Genomic DNA, 18998 nt, shown 5'->3' on the forward strand with positions numbered 1-18998 from the left:
TTTGGCAATATTAGTGGATGGGCAGTAACCTTTTCTCGAGAATTTTTAGCAGATAGATTTAGTGTCAAAAAACCCCATAATAGGCTGTAATATCTTCTCCAGTCTATCAGGTTTGTTACCAACTTTTAATGTATGCCTTCTACTCATTGAATTGAAAGACCTTATTGATCTCATTGCAGCTGAACTGATTATTGGGGTAAGAGAGAGACTTCCTGAAAGAAGGCAAGAGAAATTATTCATTTAACATATTCTTATTTTAGTAAACTTCCATTTAACCTCCAGGGTTAATGAAAAAAAAATTGCTGGTTGGCTGGCATGAATTTATTAAATCAGACAGAAACTGAGTTCAGGCTAGTACATTTAATGTCAACGTTTGTAATAATCTTAGGGGGAAAAAATCCGCACAGATTTATTAGTATTGCAGAACTGCTTTATTTTAAAACAACAGCCATAACAGCAAAGGAACCCAGCAAGGAAAGTAACCCCCAAAATGGAGACACATTCTGTACCTTTGGATAGTTCAGAAATACTTAAATAAAGTATTGGGGACTTCGTAGGTCTGTGGTTATTGGCTGAAATCCTTTAGTCATCAGGAGGCATTAGCTGGCTGGTGTCTGTAGCTTCTTTGAGTTGGTATTAGGGGATTTGGTCTGCTGTCCAGAGGTGCCATGGTTCTTCCCCATGTCTACAGAATGAATGTTGCATATCAGAGCTGGCATCTTTGTTAGTCTGAACAGAGAGCGAGGATTAAATAGGCCTAACAGCTGAGGGGATTTTCAAAGGCATGAGTGGTATTTACACATGTATCTTCTGCTGGTTTCTGTTGGTTTTCCAGACTTGCTTTCAGATTCCTGGTTTGATGTAGGTCTGTCATCCCACTGCTCTACTTGACCCTGTTACGGACAAGCTACTTATGGGCGTTTGATGGAGATTTGGGGAAATTTTCAGAGATACAAATGTCAACACCCAAGTTACATCGATGAGATGGAGAAGCCCATTCTTGAGGCTTGAGGAGTTAATAGAGAACCATCCTGGAGAAGGTTCTGTTTTGTCATTCGTTGTGTGACAACCTTGGAGGTGAGACTGGGTGGCATAAAAAAGGTGCAGTCTGACATTTTGAAGCTGGGCTCCTCTGATCCTGATTTGACTTTGTATGTGAAGCAAAGAGGAGTGGGGCTGGAACATCCTATGAAGCAGCAGTTCAGGAGAGGAGAAGCCTTTGTTGGAAGGACTCTATGAAAAAACAAATGAGTACTAAAATACCAAAGTGCAGCTTCGTGACAAGTTAGTTATTGTTCTGTGCAGAATAAGTTAAACTATGTTTCAGAGAACACAAGGAGGAGTGTAAAAAGTCCAGTACTGGATTTAGATAGAAAGTGCTGACACTATTAGCTGGGTGGTATTTGTGCAGGATTTTTATTGGAAGCCAACATCATAAAGCTGTCCATTCTGTCAGCCAGTTTCAGGGCAAACTTTTTCTCCTCCCTCCTGCCATCAAATTGAGGTGACAGGTTTCTAAATGGTTTTCTTCTGAAATGTGACAAAAAGTATATTTTTGGCAACTGATCTTGCTTTGTGTCTTATGTGATATTTTGTCCCTCCTGGCCTGGAATATCTTCTGTAGTTAGAGGCTTTTGAGACATATTCCCTCCCTCAGAATATGGGGAGAAATTCTACCGGGAGTTTTGTTCCTGTGGAAGAGCAAATCCAGTCTTTTACCAACTACTGCAGTTTAACTGAAGCAGCAGGAACTAGCAAGGAATGCTTGTAATATGGAACATATCATGTATAGTAAAATGTCATTTTCAAGTGCTTTCTGAGCTATCCGTCCTAGTAATGAAGCAGCTCTGAAACATCACATGACTTTCTCACAGTGTGTTGCACTCAGGATAACCTCACCTTTGATCATGATGTCACTTCAGATGAAAGACTCGCATGGAGAGTGGTACGTTGTGCATTAGGATCGGCAGATATCTTCTGGGATCTGAACAGTGAAGGACTATTTGAGATGTGCACTCTATGCTTGTCAAAGAGAAGTAAGTGCTGCGATAAAAATAGAATATTCAAACTCCCCTCAGCCTGGGTAGAAGGAGGACTTCACCTTTATGCAAGAAGACCTGCTTAATCTGAAAGTTCTCCTAGAAAGGGTTTTAAGGGTGAGTAATCATTTTTACTGTCATTCAGTCCAGGATCAGATCAGTGATTTCCCAAATGAGTAGGTCCAGGTGGCCCTGCTTGAACAGGGGTCTTGAACCAGATGATCTCCAGAGGTCCCTTCCAACCTCAATCATTCTGTGATTTTGATATCTTGATATGCCTACCAATAGAAGTGAAACAAACACCACAAAACACTTTCTTCTCCTTCTGTTAGCACCAGCAGCCCCCTGCAGCAGTTTCAATGAGCTCTGTGGTACCTTTATAAGGCTTTTCTCTCGTGCCTGGGAGTTTTGTGTTTGGCACCTTATGTCCCAGTTGAGCTTTTCTAGTGAATTTAAAAGCAGAGTTACAGCCACACACACCGTGGTCCAGAGATGGCAAGAGGACTTCACACACAAAACATCAGCTGGCCTAAGCAAGCCGGTTCAGCTTCCATGGCAGTACCTGCTGGAAAACTCTCCAGCCACCAGAAATAGCAGGCCATTCCTGCAGAGGCATTTTTGTTACCCTGAAGCCTTGACCAAACACATGTGGCCAGAGATGATGTTGGGGCTGCGTCCTGTTGCAGCAAATGCTTTCCTGTAGATGTGCTGCCCATTTTGCTTTGGCCTTGCTCACCCCTCCTTAGCATTTGCTTTCAGGGAACGTCTGAGTGATTGAGGGTGAAGGCCTGGCCCCATGCAGCTCTGCCACCTCCTTCGATGGAGTCAGTATTTCACCCGCGCTAACGGTGACAGAGACTGAATGTCAGAGCTGCATGCACAAGCTTTCACAGAAATCAATTCTCACATGCAGCATTAATACTGGAAGTGCTTTTCTCTCACCTAATCGTTGGTAAGGCACAATAACCTGTGACTAATGGCCATTTGTGGTTATACAGCACGGCCTGATTATAAATATTTGCCATTAGTCTGTAACAAAAAAAAAATCTCAGGCTGTTAATTGACCAACATGTATTCCTGAGGAAATCAGAGTAATCAGATGGATATTCATTGCACGGAAAAGGAAGGTGCAGCCAGCTTGTGCATTGTTTTTATGATTCATCTGCTTTTGATTATTTTTTCCTCATGTGAGGCCAGTATTGTAAATCAAAGATTTGAGAAATAACCCTGTGCTTGAAGTGACCCAAATTAAAAGCCAATTGCCACCTTTCTTCTCTTACTAGGCAGCCGTCCATTTCTGTGCAGGAACAGACATATGTTAAAGGCTGTCATGCTGCTGCAGAAGCAAACCAGTGAGCTCATGGGCTGCCTCTGCCAATGGTTAAGGTCAGCTACTGGAAAAAATTACAAGACAGCTATTACAGCCAGGTATGATCCTGCAGAAGGGCCTTCACTGAGAACTGTTACTCTTTGCTCAATTTTGTGCAAGTCAGTGAGACTCTGACCTGGAAAAATTGCTTCTGATTCTCAAAACAAGGACAGCAAGGTGTGTGCAGGTCAGTTTGGAGATTGTGATTTTTTTTTTTTTGGCCATTCAAGTTTTTCAGTCATAAACTGCTTTTTTTGTTGACAAATGGGGATCATTCCTGAAAATGGTCAGGACAGCTTGTCCATGTGGTAGATTTTCTTCTCCTTCCCTACCCTTTAAAGCATTACAGGAGCTTGAGCAACAATCTTCCTGGCTGACATGAAGGGCAGAGGCACCAGTCTGATACAGAGGATGCAGTGTCACCACTGCAGCCCAAGGAATTTTCAACCCTTACCTAAACATTGTGACACTCTGGCCTCTCCACTCTGGTCAGCTGCCTTCATTTGGACAGACTTGGATCTAGTTACAATTTTAACGAGCGGAGCTCAGAAAAGTTATTAGTGACTGTAGGAAAAAAGCAAGTGAGCAGGCCATAAATCAGGCCATCGGATGAATTCAGAACGCACTAATAAAATCAGAGCTTCCAATAAATTTCATTTCAGGCAGAGTAGAAACAGTTTCTCAGTCGAGAGTTCAGCACAGATTATAATTTCAGATGTGTGTCTGGCCAACTCAATATGCCTACAAAAATGTTTGCAAGCAGGCAGCAATGGCTGGTCCAGAGTCAGGCCCTCACACCAGCTGAACTTTAGTAGGATTGAATAAAAAGGTGAGAATCTCTACTTCTCTGAGCAAAGCTCAGTCTAATTAAATATTTAATGTGTTTTTTTCCCTCCCAAATCCTTTGGTTTCTTGCTCTTTCATACTGTGATATGATGACATTTGAACAACAAATGCAGTCTTGGTACGTTGGTCTCCTGGTACTGCTTTTTATATGAAAAGCTTGCACATCCTAGCTGAAGTCCAGATGCTCCATTTATGAGGTATTTTGTCGTGATCAATTTTTAAAAAATATTTTTCCATGCCATGAAATTAATAGGCACCCAGGGAAATACCAACCAACTCCTCCCTACTCCTGCAAATACTAACCTTTCCCAGATGGGAAGGTATTTCTCCTTCCCTTTATTTACCTGCAAGATATCCTTGCTGGTTCTCAGAATCACAGATAGAGAAGGAAACATTAAGTGGAAAATGCTACAAACAGACCAACTGCACTAAGAACACTGCATTCTGAGGAGCCATTTACTGCATAAACCCTGCATAATCTTCCCAGGGTCACAGAGTGAGTCATTAGCAAGACAGCACTAAGACAGAGGCATCCTGATTTTTCTAACTACTCTGATTACTTTAAGACCCCAATTTAAAAGGCCATAGGTTTGTGCTGGCAGCACAGTCATAGAGATAACTACTCACGATTTTACAAATTGGTTTTCTTGCAATCATCTCACTAGTGTGGGCCTGCAGCCCTTTTGTGTTCTGTTCAAAATTATTTTTTTCTATCAAAACCAAAGCAAGGCAGAGATGAGCAGCAGCCTCTTCTCTGCTGCCCCGTGCCCACAGCAGCCCTGGGTGCTCAGGCCAGCTCTGTGCTCTGAGCCTGGGACCTGCCCTTGCCAGGATGATCCTACCCACCTGCATCAAGCACCCTTTGTGTGCTCATCAGCTGTGGCCATGAATTGTTCTTCCAGAGAGACTTTAGGATGCTTAAAACCAACCAATTGACCCAAGAGAGCACTGGAGGAGAAAAACTGAACCTGTGTTCGTTTCTTTTCTTTCCAAGTTTTCCTTATTGCTGCAGTTCCCTTCCAGAATGGGGTGTCTGTAGGTGAGTACTTTGGCATCATCCTTGGAGACAAAGCAGTTTAGAAGCTGCTGGTATGGCTGCTTAGCCACTGGCTGCCATGTTCCCTCTCTGTTAATAAAGGGAGAGGTTTTCTTGTATTTATTTTTTAAAAAAATGGTAAATATTTGTTTTCATAGACTTCTGTGGTGTTTGCAGCCGTCATTGAGCTCAGCAGATGTTTGGAGAGATGATGGTCTGGCCACACCTGTCCAGCCACCGCATCCCTCTGGTTACGGGAAGGCTGGTTCAATATAGATCAAAATACGTAATTCTGGAAAATGGTCACTTGGCACATTTTAGATAAAATACAGACGTTTTCTGAACACAAAAAAGTATCCCAGGATTTGCATTGCAGATGCGCATTTATATGTCACTAAAATAGAAATTTGTAATTTTCTAATGACTTTTAATGCCTGACTAAAAATGACACAAGTAGATGTGTGCTTCAAATGCTACAGACTCTCCATGAAAGGACCACCTTTAGCCACACTGGCTGACACTTTGGTGTCAAAGGCATCGTTAATTTTAGTGGAAATTAAGTGGAAAAGCAGCACAGGCTTGCAGCATATGACAGCTGTATGTCTTTGATGCTTCATTTCATGTATAAAGACATCCAATGAAAAAATATAATACACCAATAAAAAAAAATATAAATTTTCTTTGGCACTAGAAAAATATTTATTGAGCCATTATAGGTTTGGGAGGCATTTTTGGCTTTTTTTTTTTTTTAAGCACCATACCTTTTTTTACTGTAAAAGTTTTTTTTTTTAGTAAGATAAAACTAGGTGCCATTGTACTGCTAAAACATGGGCAGCAATTTCAAATGATTAATACCTTGACAGCATAATCTCATAGAAACATAGTTTTTATCCATTATCTAAAATGAAGTTTTAATTAAAAGAGTACGTTATAGTTGTTTTCTGTTACTAAATTATCTTAAGATCAAGTGTGATGTTGGCACATACTAAATATACAGCATATATTTTTCTGCTGGGCTTTACTGTCTGCAGGAAATGTGAATTTCAATTATTAAGCATTAATAAGTATGTAGGAATGTCCTGCAATTAATTTTACCAGTAATTAGCTCTATCTTTTGTAGTCTATATTTTAGAAGGAACACGCTACCATCTTACAAAACTGTGCTGCATTTGCACAAAATTGATATTTTTTTTACCTTAATAAGAAAGGTTTGCCCAGGTGAAACCTGGATCAAGCTCCAGTAAAGGCTTCATATGGGCACATGGGCACATTTTCAAATTCAGTGCAACATGTCGGTGTGCCATGTGGGCAGCCCTGACTCTGTCCTGTGTTCTGCCACTGCACACTGGTTACTTGGACGTTTTATATTCACCTCAGGAGGCTGAAAGTCACCTACAGACCCTCACTGCTCCCCAAGAACAGCGTGTAGCTGCAAGGAAGACGAAGGACTGGTGAGTGTCACCTCCACCTCCGCAATTCCCGTACGGCTGATGAGCGGCGGGATGGCTCCGTGCCTTCCTCACTGAACTACTGAAGGTAAGCAGAGATTTTTCCTCCATTGTAATCCCAACCACACATCTAAAACCAGCTGCACTAATAATGAAATTACACTCTCAGTACATTGGAATATTTTATTTTGACTTTACATGCGGTGTTAAAAACCCAAAGAACGTATTATTTACACATCCACAATACAAGTTTACAAGATATCTATACATGTTAAAGTACTCTATAGTATAGAGCAGCTTCATTTTAGGGTTACTTTTTTTATGCCGTACCATTAAAAAAGATACAATCTGCGTTTACCTTTGCACAAATGGATAAAGCATCTTTTATTATTAAATTAACAGAATAAGGACTAGGTTGAATGTTAGAAATTTCAACATAAATACTGAGAGAACTCACATTACCATCTACAAGGCAGCACAATGTTACAGGAGGTTATCAGGGTTCACATACATTTATCTTTCGGGTCACACAAGTCTGTATTAATATTTGTAAAGTGAATTCGGATCAGTTTGTGTCTTTTGACAAAGGAGTACATTTTAATAGTTATTAATCTGTAGTGTTTTAGTTGCAAGACAGAAGTGTTTAGGAAGAGAGATCATTGATTTTTGGATCCAGAGGTCTCAGGAAATAAATGTCCCTTACAGCCTTACAAGAAGAAATGACTACTTCTATCCTTTATTCTTTGTTCTGTAACAGAGATCCAGTTTTTTAGTGACTAACCTTTTCTCCCCTTTGAACACATAATATAAATCTCCACCGTCTCTGAAACCCATTGCAGTTATTTGTCCCACTAATTCATGAATATTCCTCTGCCATGGTTATTTCTATAGTTATGTTCAATAAACAATGTGGTAGTGTGTAGTTTGCAAGCTAAAATAGCCATCTGTGTTGAACATCAGCTGCAAGTGGATACTGTAAACCCTACTAAATAGCTTACACAACTTTAGCAGGTGTTCCATTACCCTAGAAACCTCATTTGATTTCACATTATAACTGTTTGATCCTTCAGAGAGCTGGAGTGGAATGTTTATCATGGTAAGGTGATTTAATGCTGCTGTCTTCTTGGATTGTAGGCTGCCTTTAGTTACCATTAATTATTCTTGCTTTTTATCCTTTTTTTTTTTTTGGGTGCTGTTGAGAGGTTTTACAACTGGCACTCGGGAGATATGTGCTATAGTGAGAACACTTGACAGATTTAATTTTTTTTTTTTTAGTACTTTTATCATTTGCATGAATAAGGCACAAAATGCACAGATTCAGGTAAACTCACACATAATATTTACAGAATATTGTCATTACCTGCATGACTTTGGAAAAAAACAAACCTTACTTTACACAACAAAAACAAATTGATTGCACTACTGTTGAGTTTTCACAGACTGCTTCTGCCAGGCCAATTAATGTTTCTTCTTTTTTACTGACAAGAGTCTATCAGCGTGTAGGGCATAATTAAATGCAACAAAAATGTAACCTTCTCCAGTTACACAGGCGTTTGTCAAGTGAATTGATTAGTAGCTGCCCTCAATGAGAAGTACAGGGGCTCAAGTTCACAGTGGCCAGGTATTGGATGGAGGCACTGTGGAAACACAGTAAAACTCCCCCGTTCCAGCCCAAAACACTAGATTTTTGAAATGCACAGCTCTGAATCAATAGCAGCATAACAGAGTTATGAAGAATTAAACATATCTGCACTCTTTCACCGGGTGACTGTTTCATCAAGGCGTTACCGCTCAGGAGGCTGTCAGAGATGCGCAGTTCATCCTTAGCTGGCTCCAAACTGAACCCAACGGGCTGCAGAAGGCAGAGTCATCTGTTTGTTCAGTCATGCTCAATGTAAACAATTCCATAGCATAAAAGATGCAATGGGAATCTAAGTACATCCTAGTGTGTACAGTACACACGCACATCCACACACACGCACAGCTTATCTGTGGCAAAAACAAAATGCCACACACATGGAGAGAAAAAAAAAATAATGCTACAGTTGGGCCAGAGACTGAATTCCAGCAAATTGATTATTAACCCAGCTATTCATTGAGACATTACCATTTTCTGACATTTGTGCAAGAGGCAAGGTGAATGCATACATAGTAAAATGTTCACATTTAATGGGAATGACCACACTTAATGGCAGTCTAAAATGGAACCCATTTTTCAAGTATTTGCTTACTGATTTTTTCCCAATAACTGTTTTTAGCTATTTAGAACAGTAACGTAGCCCCCACCCCATTGTGCTACATGTCTCCTTAGCTCCAAACAAAAGAAATGTAATGACCAGCACTTTCCTTTGTTCTTTTGTGTTTGCTCGTAGCAAGTACATGAAGTCTTGCTACATACAGCTACACGTGGCAAGACACAGATGTTGCTGAAGTAAAGACAGTTTCTTTGGCCACTTTGTTCTCCTTAATAACAAGCAAGTCTCTGTCTAATGTGTCTACCACAACATCATCTCACAACCTGTACAGGTCAATGCCACACTCATTTTAGCACAGACATGTCCTAGTAACTGTATTTGTTCAGTGGTCTGACTGAAGTTGTCTGAGGAACGAATGAGGGTTTTGGTGGCACGTCGGGTTTTAAGGAGGGTGTCCTCTTTATTCCTGTACGAGGAAGGGTGCCGTTGCTCGTGTAACTGCTTTGCCTGGACAAGGAAGGCTGGAGGTGAACGCTGACAGGCGTCCCTTGCATGTAGTCCATCTTTGTGCCTGCCGTGGGGGTCATGTACCCTCCACGATTAATACTTGGCTGTCTGGATAACAAAACACCATTTGGTGAGTTTAAGTTTTTAGGAAGGGCAGATATCGAGTGCCTTTGTGAAGAATTTTTGTGATAACCTCTCTGCCTTTCCAAAGAGGTCATTGGTACTGCAGGGGTGGTGGGAACGTCCACTCGTTTTGTGGGACTGTTTCTTGGAAGAGTTGATGGAGGAGAGTATAAAGATGCCTCCCTGTTGGGAACCTTAGGTGGGATCTCAGACATATTGCCCATTGGATCCAGCATTAAAGTCTGGTGGGCCACTTGAATATCTCCCATAATTGCTTTGGGATTATTAGTAGTTTCATTTAAGTGTTTCAGAAAATCATTCAGGGTGTTCCTGGAATCAACAGATCTCCTGTGGTCTTTTGCTGGATGGTTTTGTAAGTGGATGATCAATATGTTGCATCTTTTTGTCTGCCTTGTGCGCATTAGAATTTGAGAAAGATGTATTGTAATCATGGGTAGCATTGGGAAGAACAATAGCACTGGGAATATGTCCATGACTTAGAGGAGAGTGGGGTGGAGGACTGGAAGGAAAAAACTGAGGGCTTTTTAGTGGGGTTTCCTTCCGTGAAGCATTGAGGTTACCATGCGCTTTGTCCGACTGGCTTTTCATAGCCTGCAGAGTCTTTTGTTGAAGAACTGGTGTAGATTCAGGAGTTGGAAGTGCAGCTAATTCTGGAGGCTGTCCCCTGTGGTCCATAATCATGGACTTTGTATCACCATTTGGAGGCAACTCCTTCCTGCTAGTCAGCAGGTTTGTGTACAGTTTGGGTGAATCAATGTTCTGTTGATATTCCTTGACGGGACTGTCAAACAGCCCATTCAGTTTGGCAAAGCTCCCACTGGAGTCCGTGCAGGACTGAGCCGATTCTGCATCTTTGTGTATTTTTCTGGATTTCCGTACAAATATATCCCGGTAACAGTAAACGGCCACTCCCGCAATAAAGGCTCCCAGGACAAAAGCGGCAAAGACACAAGTGATTAGGACATTCATATGTACCATTTGGTTGGACTCTCCTGATTGTACTTCCCACCTTACACCTGCAAAAAACAGGCAGGACATCATAAATCTACAGGTATTCACACTGACACATTTCAGAAGATGACAGCCTCCCTCAGGGAAGTGTCTACTCAGTGTTTGTAAGTGCTCTGGGTGTTGTGTTGGTGTAACTCAGTAGGATTCTGCAATTCACACCACTGGTGAATGCAAATAATTTTATAAATAAAAATGACTGTGTGAGCATTGACCAGTCTAAATGAAGACTGTCTATCTGCTTTGATAATAAGGTATTCTTGTCGAAGTTTCTCTCTCCTTATGTTTTGTTTAGCCTGTCCCCAAATTTCCTTTAAGGCTCACAAGTAGGGGCCTTATGTTATTAACATTAATGATTTCTGCTGGAAAATTGAGGTTAGAAGGTCCTACTGGGCCAGACAGCAATTAATAACTCATGGATGGATTTCTCTCTCTTTTCTGCCCAACTCATAAATCAGTATCAAAGGAGAGACAGGATTATGCAAATGTTGTGTAAAAATGTACAAAGTACATACTGCATTGTTATAACCATGCTACTGTAATACGGTGCAAAACTTGTGAACTACTCCACCCCCATGTTGCTGGCCCCGTAGTGCACACCTGGCACTATATTAATGTACAAGTCTTGAAGTTCAGGATCATGTGATTCTGTTAGAGCACTAATTTTTATTTCTTTTTTTTTTTTAGCCAATAATGAACATAAATACTTACATAACATAAAAAAAAACCAACTTGCAGGGTAAGTCATTAGAGAATGTTAAAATTTAGAAACTTTTAGCTTAGACTAAGAAGTTGAATATTTGATTAATTTTTTTATTTGTGTATTAACAAGCTCCCTTTGTTTTTTTTTGAGATTTTAAAGCAACCACAGACATCTTGCAGCTAAGACAATGTTAGTTTTTAATGAAAGTAATTCTGTTGCTATCCCAAGAGATGTTAGAATGAAAGAGCAAGAGGGAAGGAACAGATTTGCTTTTTGTTAGAGGCAAGGCCTTTGAACATTGTTAATGTTCAGGGTTACAGGTTTTAATGGCACTGTGCAGAAGAAGAAGGAAAACATGAGTAAAGTTCATTAATAGCTACGACACAAAATGTGATTCAGAACCAAGAGCAAATGATAATAAAAACTTAAAGCAAAACGGAAAATAGCTGCAACAAATTAAAATGACAAATGCACTGCCATAATGGCTGATAGGAAACCTGATATGTTTTGGTGAATGGTAATAAAACACAAATGGTTTTTGGCTGGTGAGATTTTTCAGTAAATACAGAATTGTGCAAACATGTCTGTCACCTCACTGTACTGTGCACTGATGGAGAATTGTGTTAAGTTTTGGTTATTGGATTGGAAGCTTCTCGATTCTGTGGTTGACTGCAATAGTCCTACTCAATTAAAGTCTCTGTTGCCATAACAGCCTAATCAAAGGTTCACTTAGCTAAGTGAACAGAAGGATGAACTACAGGCAGAATAGGTTTCTTTTTGTGTTTAGCTAAAAATCTCTGCGTGTCTCAGTATGTACTGAGACCATCTGTAAACTGATGCTCATATCCAGAGAATAAAAATTCAGCACATTCTTACTCTGACCCACGTTCTTCAGAAACATGCTCCAGGCAAGCAGTGTTTGGGATATGCCCCATTTAACACACGAATCTGTCACTGAGCTCTGATTTGTTTTCTGTTTCCCCCCCACCTTCAACCCAAATGAAAAAACCCAAATGAAAAAAACCCAAACATAAGCAACCATTCAGGAGGACTAATAGTCTTAACCAAACTAGACTGGTTTGAAAACAACAAACAGAGGTACAGGCAAGTCTTGAAGGTAATTTTTTTTTAATGCATCCAGAACTCCCACTGATTTCAATGGGAGTTTTGAAACATCCCAGGAATAAAAGGCTGAGCTTATTATCTGTGTTTCTCATTATAATCTCTAAGCAGCATTTTGTCCACAGGATAAGTATATATGAAAAACATGATTGCACTGTCTGCATATTCAGAGGAAATGGGTGTAAAATATAGCCCAACAATCATGATTGTTACGTTTAAGCCTTAGGCAATGCTGAGACTATCAGGTTTCCATTCAGCTGCAATGTATTCCCTGGTAAGGCCTTACCCTTTGGGACACCTGATAATGGATCAGAATAATCAGAAGTGTTTGGGTCATCTTGAACTACAAATTTCCGAGAGCCAGTCACTTTAGGTTTCCAGGAACCAATCACTTTAGGTGATATAACTGGGATACTTGCCATTGTGGTAATGGAAGCTGAGGAGAACTTCATGTCTGTGGTGGCAAACAGATTTTTATTAATGTGTTTCATGGCACATCTAAGCTATAACTGGAGACAGTATTTAACGGGAGTTACAAAATGTGACCCCCCTACACTCTGCAGAAGTACAGATGGCTGATTAAAATCAATCACTTCAAAACTTTAAGTATGAAAAAAGTACATTTAAACATCAACAGCTGCTAGCCAAAAAGCCAGAGAAGTCAAACATGAAAGCAGTGCAAAAGTTAAAGTAAGCAACTGTGGGGGTGAAAAGCACAACTCAGTCTACTTAATTGCTGTATTCTTCATTGGAGACAACATAGTTGGCTGCCTTTTAAACATCTTCAAAAAAAAAGAAGTTACTTGGAAAGATATACGCTCATGACAGGTTACGCCTGAGAAACCAGATCAGCTCCATTATTGTTATTATGGTATACCTGGAACTGCTGAATGAGCTATTTCTGCAGGTGGGGATAAAAGGAATGCTTTTAACCTCTATTTTGTAATGGTTCTTAAGGAATAATGTTGCATAGGTTCTGGCTCTCTGTAGTACGTTTGCTGAACAGAACCACCACAGCCTACGTGAAAACAGACAGGAGCAGGAAACACATCAAACTGGGTTTACAATTCACAGTCTAGTTTGCACACTCAAGTGTTTTGTGTTCACTGTCACAGTAGGTTTAGGCATGAAGGTCTATGGCTCAAAATTGGACTTGAGAAATGTACTTCAAAAGCACACAAATTCAGGACTTGAAAATAAGGTTCAGTTGTATCTGTGTCATAAAATATCACACTGAAAATTCAGTCAATAAACACTCATGAAGCCAGGCAGCACTTCCGTGTAACACGGTTTTGTTTTGCTTTCCTAAGTGAGTCTCTAACTTGCATTATGAGTAAACAGATGTGGAAGATATTTGTCTCAAACTTCTTGTCATGTTACAGAAGTGAAAATGTCAGAAACCAAACCACAAAATAATGTTCTTGTTTCACCCTTGCAAATTTAACATACAAATAGATTATTTTCGTATTTGTCAGTCAGAAATGTGCCCTTGGTTTGAAAGGAAAGACCCAAGTTCCAGAACCAAAGACTGGAAAATAAGGGCTGAGTCTTGCTCCTGTTGAAGTCAACACAGGTTCTGCTCTTGAGTTCAACAGAGGAGCACTCTGGTGTCCCAGAACACCAGAGGCCGACACTGGAAACACTATTAGAAAAGTCACTGGAGGAGAAAAGGATGTGAAAGTCCATCTGACAATGCACAATGTTCTTTCTAAGCCACTTTTGTCTACACAAGTTCTCATTCAGCTACACAGTTTGTGATGTTAAATTTTTTGCCATTAGCATAAACTACTTAAAGCATTTCAAAAATATAGAAATACACATTTTAGAAAATGTGTATTTGTGCAAAAAGCTTGCTGGGAAAGAAGGAAAAGAGAAAAGGAGAGGTAAGGAGGAAGATGATGAAGTTCTGCCATTCATCTACTAGAGATGACCAATAGGGGCATTCACAAACACATGGCTGGGGATAAAGAGTAAAGCTTAGTGGACTTCGTGCAGTGAAGATGTCATCTATGTTAATCAGGCTCTTTAATAAAAGATGGCTCAATAAATAATGAGCTGTTAACATGCGGCTACACAGGGTGAAGTGCTGAGTGAGAAGAGTCTGACTATCTTTACCATCAGTGGGAACATGAGTAAAAGCACAAAAATGGAGGACTGCCAACTGTGCAAAAGGAAGGAAAAAAGGGCTGAAAATGCTGAACTGAAGGAAAGTAAAGGTCATTAATTCAAAAAATTAAAAAAAACTAACCAGATGTTGGGTCGCCAAATATTTTGTAATCTGGTGTAGCTGTAGTAGGCAAAATTTCTAAAAGAATTAAAGGAACAAGTAATCAGTAAAAAGTAACAAAAAGAAAGCAAAAGATCTCAAACCTGAGTAATGGAAAATAAAAACTAAAATATTACTGCTTATAAAAAATAAATTCTTCAATACTTTGCTGTAGACCCCAAATAGTTGTAAACTGGTGAAGGAAAGACAAAAACTCTGCCACCCAGGACCAAAAAGCTCAGCTTTGTGAACATTCACAGTAACACCAGGTGATGTGTTCATCATGTTACTGAAAAGCTCATCAGAAATTTAACATCCACAGTGAGGTGTGGCCACAGACTACAGTGAGACATTACAAAGGAGCAGCATCGACTGTGCCTTACCATGGCAGTCCCCAAGCTGCGCCGTGTTGCCGTACTCGACATCTTGGATGTATCCTCCAGTGCTGTGGTTGTATGAAACAAACAAAGAGAACCTGCAATTAACAGTATTAGTAAGGATACAAATGGAGATTTTTATTTTTTTTTCCCCTGGAAGCAGCAAATAGGAACATATCCAACAGCCAGTGTATGGCCCAAAGAATTCACAAAATGCACAAGTTAGCTATAGCCCAGGCTTTAAAACTCTTTGTGTGTGCTTATGCCAGGAAATAGAAAAAAAAAATCCCTTTTTTTTAGCAACTGCATCATGTCTTCTCCATTGGGCATGCTCTTGGGTTTAGATACAACGTCCAATTATACTAGTTAAACTTTGCACTGGCCTGCTACAAAGGCCTCTTTTTAAGATACAGCTGCTAATGCACCATATATTACAGACTTGATTTGTGCAAAATGCCTTTGGTATGCATATATATCACCCCAGCTCCAGCACAGAGGCACAACCTTACTCTTCCCACTCTGAATCCTGTGCTTTCATATTTGCAATTGGCTGTGCCCTGGCCGGGAGCATGCCTGGGAGGGGATACTCTGTACTCTCCTCTTTGAGCTGCTCAGGTTTGCAGGCAGCCTTCCTGCTTCCAACTGCTCTTCCTACAAGTTTGCTCGTCCTCCTGCACATGTAAAACTCCCACTGAAAGCAAGTCTTCACCCAAAGGTTGCAGAATTAGGCCAGACTTTAGCATTCTGTTCTCTTATGTGCACAGTGCACTGAAAAAATGTGTTTAAAAAAATGGAGATTTATTAACTGTGTGCAAGGGAAGAGGCACGGGATTTGAGCTCATGGGGTCTGTAAAGCATATACAGAGACGCTGGGCTAATTTGAAAAGGAGTACTTACAACATGCCTGGTGTCACTCTTCCACAAGTCTCATGGTCTAACCAGCCGCAGTACGGGTCCCGTGAAGCAATACATGCCCTTGCAAGAGAAAAAAACCAAAAAATCATGCATTTTTTACTTCCTTCCCAAGAGATGTTGGTGCCCTCCCTTTAAGGGGGAATTCAGGAATGTAACCATACTTTTTACATGACCCGTGACGCTCACACCGACTCAGAGGAATTCTAATGACGCAGCTGGAGAAGGCCACGAACAGAGCATGGTGGTCTCTGTCCAGCTGAAGGGAAATGACTCTTCTGTCCTCCTCGCTCTCTCCATTACACCTGTTCAGCAAAAATAATGGGAGGTCATTGCTTTAGTGACTGTAGTACCTTGTGCAGTAAATATTTTATTTATTGTCTGTGTAAATACTGAAAAGAGACTTTTTATATATACAAATGTAACCTACTAGTCTTTGCTGAGTCATTTTGGAAACAAATCTGTGAGTTATCAAATGCCAGCTTCTGGTTGCTATTTACAGCTAGGTGACAAATTTGCTGAACTAAAAAAAAAAATCCAAATCCATTTTCTTTGTTCTCTCAGTCAGCCTAAATATCTTGAGAGAGCAGAAGAGGAGTCCTATATTGGATGCCTGTAGAGTCTAACTGGAACATTTCCATTCCCAAATTCTTTGTGCCAGAACAAGCAAGTTTAAAATGATCAGATGTAGTTTATACATTACTGGTCACTCCTGAGCAACCCCTCAAGATAAGCTCAGATTATTTAACATCAGCAGATACTTCTGACGTTTCAGAAGTACTTGTGGGAGAATTAGACTGTGCCACTGACGTCACTGGAGTGGAATTAGGTTGTTCATTCAACCCATGCAAAATGGCAAGTGACCAAATATTTTCAGGTTATTCAGCATGAGGAACATGATGAAATGACAAACAAGTGGTGATGTTGGTGATAATGAGCTGGCTTTCTCTTACTATAATCTTTTTTAGCTAGGTACCAAGTACTAGATGAAAAGCTTAGATGTTCTGGTAATACTTACTTTGCATGATTATATGCTTCAATCTCTTCCAGTAATACGCTGTCATTCAAAGAAAAGGGCCCGGTCTTTGCCAAGATTTTAAGTACTACTCCTGCTTCGGAGCCAACAAATATGACTGTGTAGTTCTGGTGGGGTCCAGCAGCATGATCTACAGCTATTGCTGTCAATCTGTATCTAGCAAGACCAAAAGGCATATCATTAACAGCAAGTTTTCTTGTTTTCCTTTTCACATGTGTTATTTTTGAACAATGTCATACCTGACACGTGTTTTGGTAAACCAAGGCTCCTCAGTGACTGAGGGAACAGCTGAATCCATTAAAGGATGAGATTTGATGAAGGAGAGCGTTTCGTCTGGGAAATCAATGGAGGTTTTGTAAGCCTCTGCTAGGCCATGTTTTGCACAGCAGCCAGGTCTGAAATGAGAATAGCATTGTTTTCCTCTTGGTATTTTGGCTAATGAGAGAAGGCAGACAGCTAATGAGCATCCTTATGGCTGAAGTGTCAAGTTCTGCTTTGGGTTTTACCCAACAAGGCACTCAAGAGTGCAGTTGATTTAAGGTAGCTCTTTACAAGAACAGTGTTATGACATCATAAGTAAGAACCTTTTACCTTGGCTTTGGTACTTTGTCTTCAGGTACAGCTGTCCAAACAGAGTCAGGAGTCTTTTGTTCTTTAAATCTGCCTTTGAAGACTTTCTCAATGTCATCCATGCTGAAAGCACACACTGCTGAACCAGGGATGCTGTAAAATTAGAAAAACAGTTGCAAGAACTCAGACTACAATGGCAGCAATCTCAGTGTAAGAGAGAACCAGAGAAGTACCTTTGATGTAAAGTTGCTCATCTCTCACCTGTTAAGCTGTGTGGTGAATACACCAACAACTGTGGGCACTCCATTGATTTCTATTATGTCTGTGATAGACTGCAGAACATCAAAGTAGAAGAATGAATCCCCAGGAACTGAGCAGTTGAGTCGAGCTTTCAGAAAGGATGTCCAATGTTTCTCCAGGACCCTTTGGGATCCCCCCATGTCATTTTTGCATATGCGTGCCACACGGGAATACACAGCCTGTCAAGGACAAAAAAAGAAAGGAAAAGGGAGGAAGGCTTGAGAGATGCAAAGAAAACAGTGCTTGTTTCCAAGTTGTTAATAAAACAGCAAAGATAATTTTGTTAACAGGACGCTGTCATTTATCTGCACAGAAAAGATGAAAGCAAACCGTGTTCATCTCGTAGTGCACAGGCATCATAATGTATCACAAAGCAAATGCATCTTCACAGCTTGTCCCCACCCTTTTTCCCCTTCAAAATTGTATTGTTATTGAGATTTAAAGCCTTTAATTAACCATGTGTAAAGGATTTAATAATTTATTGTAGAATATCCTTCCATGGTGAGGCATGAGTATTATACTCTATACTGGCATGACTGAATTATTCAATATCCAGGGACATTAGAGAAACTTCTTTGAAACTCTTCTTTTGTGTTGTTTTCTTTTGTTTCTTTAATAAGCATGAAAACACCCTCAGATTTTCCATTACTTGCCGCAAGAGTTAAGGCATCAGCACACTGAAAGATACCTGTAGTGAGCTCACCTAACAGCAAGGCTTAGAGACCAGAAACAGCTTTTGGGTTGAAGAATGCACTGCTCTATTTCTCCTTTATTTCCCTCCCTGTAAATTATAATGATGGGAAAACTGTGCAACCTTTGTATTAGTCCCTACTTCATATTGTAAACTGTGCTTGTTCCTGATGCTGGTTTAGGATGATCTCTTTCTGCTGCGACTCACACCCACCCGACAGCTCCCTGACGATACTGACCTTGCCTAAGGTGTTGTGCTCTACAGCGATTTCTCGGAAGAAGAAGTAAACATAGTTCCCATATTCTATGGCATGGAGGAAGTGTGGTTCTGTAAGAAAGAGCAAGGACAAGTTACTTCAAAGAGCTGCTCAGTCATCATACGACACTGACTGTGCTGTGTGACTTGGCGGTTCCCCCCCAGGCCCACACC

The 18998-nt window shown here is 40.4% G+C and overlaps 1 protein-coding gene and 2 long non-coding RNA genes across 4 annotated transcripts in view; 2 read left to right on the forward strand and 1 right to left on the reverse strand.

Annotated features, from left to right (window-relative positions):
• Positions 1 to 585: 585 nt before the first annotated feature.
• Positions 586 to 3449, forward strand: LOC108492593. The gene is made up of 3 exons (XR_001873165.1): positions 586 to 1077; positions 1923 to 2156; positions 3323 to 3449. It is a non-coding gene; the product is annotated as an uncharacterized LOC108492593 (long non-coding RNA).
• A 3222-nt stretch (positions 3450 to 6671) lies between these two features.
• On the forward strand, positions 6672 to 18845 carry LOC108492592. Of its 2 annotated transcripts, none has more exons than XR_001873164.1 (3): positions 6672 to 6826; positions 11280 to 11331; positions 18751 to 18845. It is a non-coding gene; the product is annotated as an uncharacterized LOC108492592 (long non-coding RNA). The 2 variants fall into 2 exon arrangements; XR_001873163.1 differs by lacking the exon at positions 18751 to 18845 and adding an exon at positions 11446 to 11669.
• Positions 7168 to 18998, reverse strand: part of SEMA6D (semaphorin 6D) — a 132917-nt gene continuing 121086 nt past the window's right edge. The window contains 12 exon segments of the mRNA XM_017805072.1: positions 7168 to 9920; positions 9922 to 10600; positions 12704 to 12871; positions 14666 to 14722; positions 15067 to 15128; positions 15958 to 16035; positions 16137 to 16277; positions 16991 to 17164; positions 17248 to 17403; positions 17600 to 17731; positions 17840 to 18057; positions 18808 to 18896. Of these exon segments, the coding sequence (XP_017660561.1) occupies positions 9299 to 9920; positions 9922 to 10600; positions 12704 to 12871; positions 14666 to 14722; positions 15067 to 15128; positions 15958 to 16035; positions 16137 to 16277; positions 16991 to 17164; positions 17248 to 17403; positions 17600 to 17731; positions 17840 to 18057; positions 18808 to 18896 (2576 nt within the window). The 3' untranslated portion in view covers positions 7168 to 9298.

Source organism: Lepidothrix coronata, unplaced genomic scaffold (assembly GCF_001604755.1).
Source record: "Lepidothrix coronata isolate B3197 unplaced genomic scaffold, Lepidothrix_coronata-1.0 Scaffold11, whole genome shotgun sequence".
Lineage (NCBI taxonomy): Eukaryota > Metazoa > Chordata > Aves > Passeriformes > Pipridae > Lepidothrix > Lepidothrix coronata.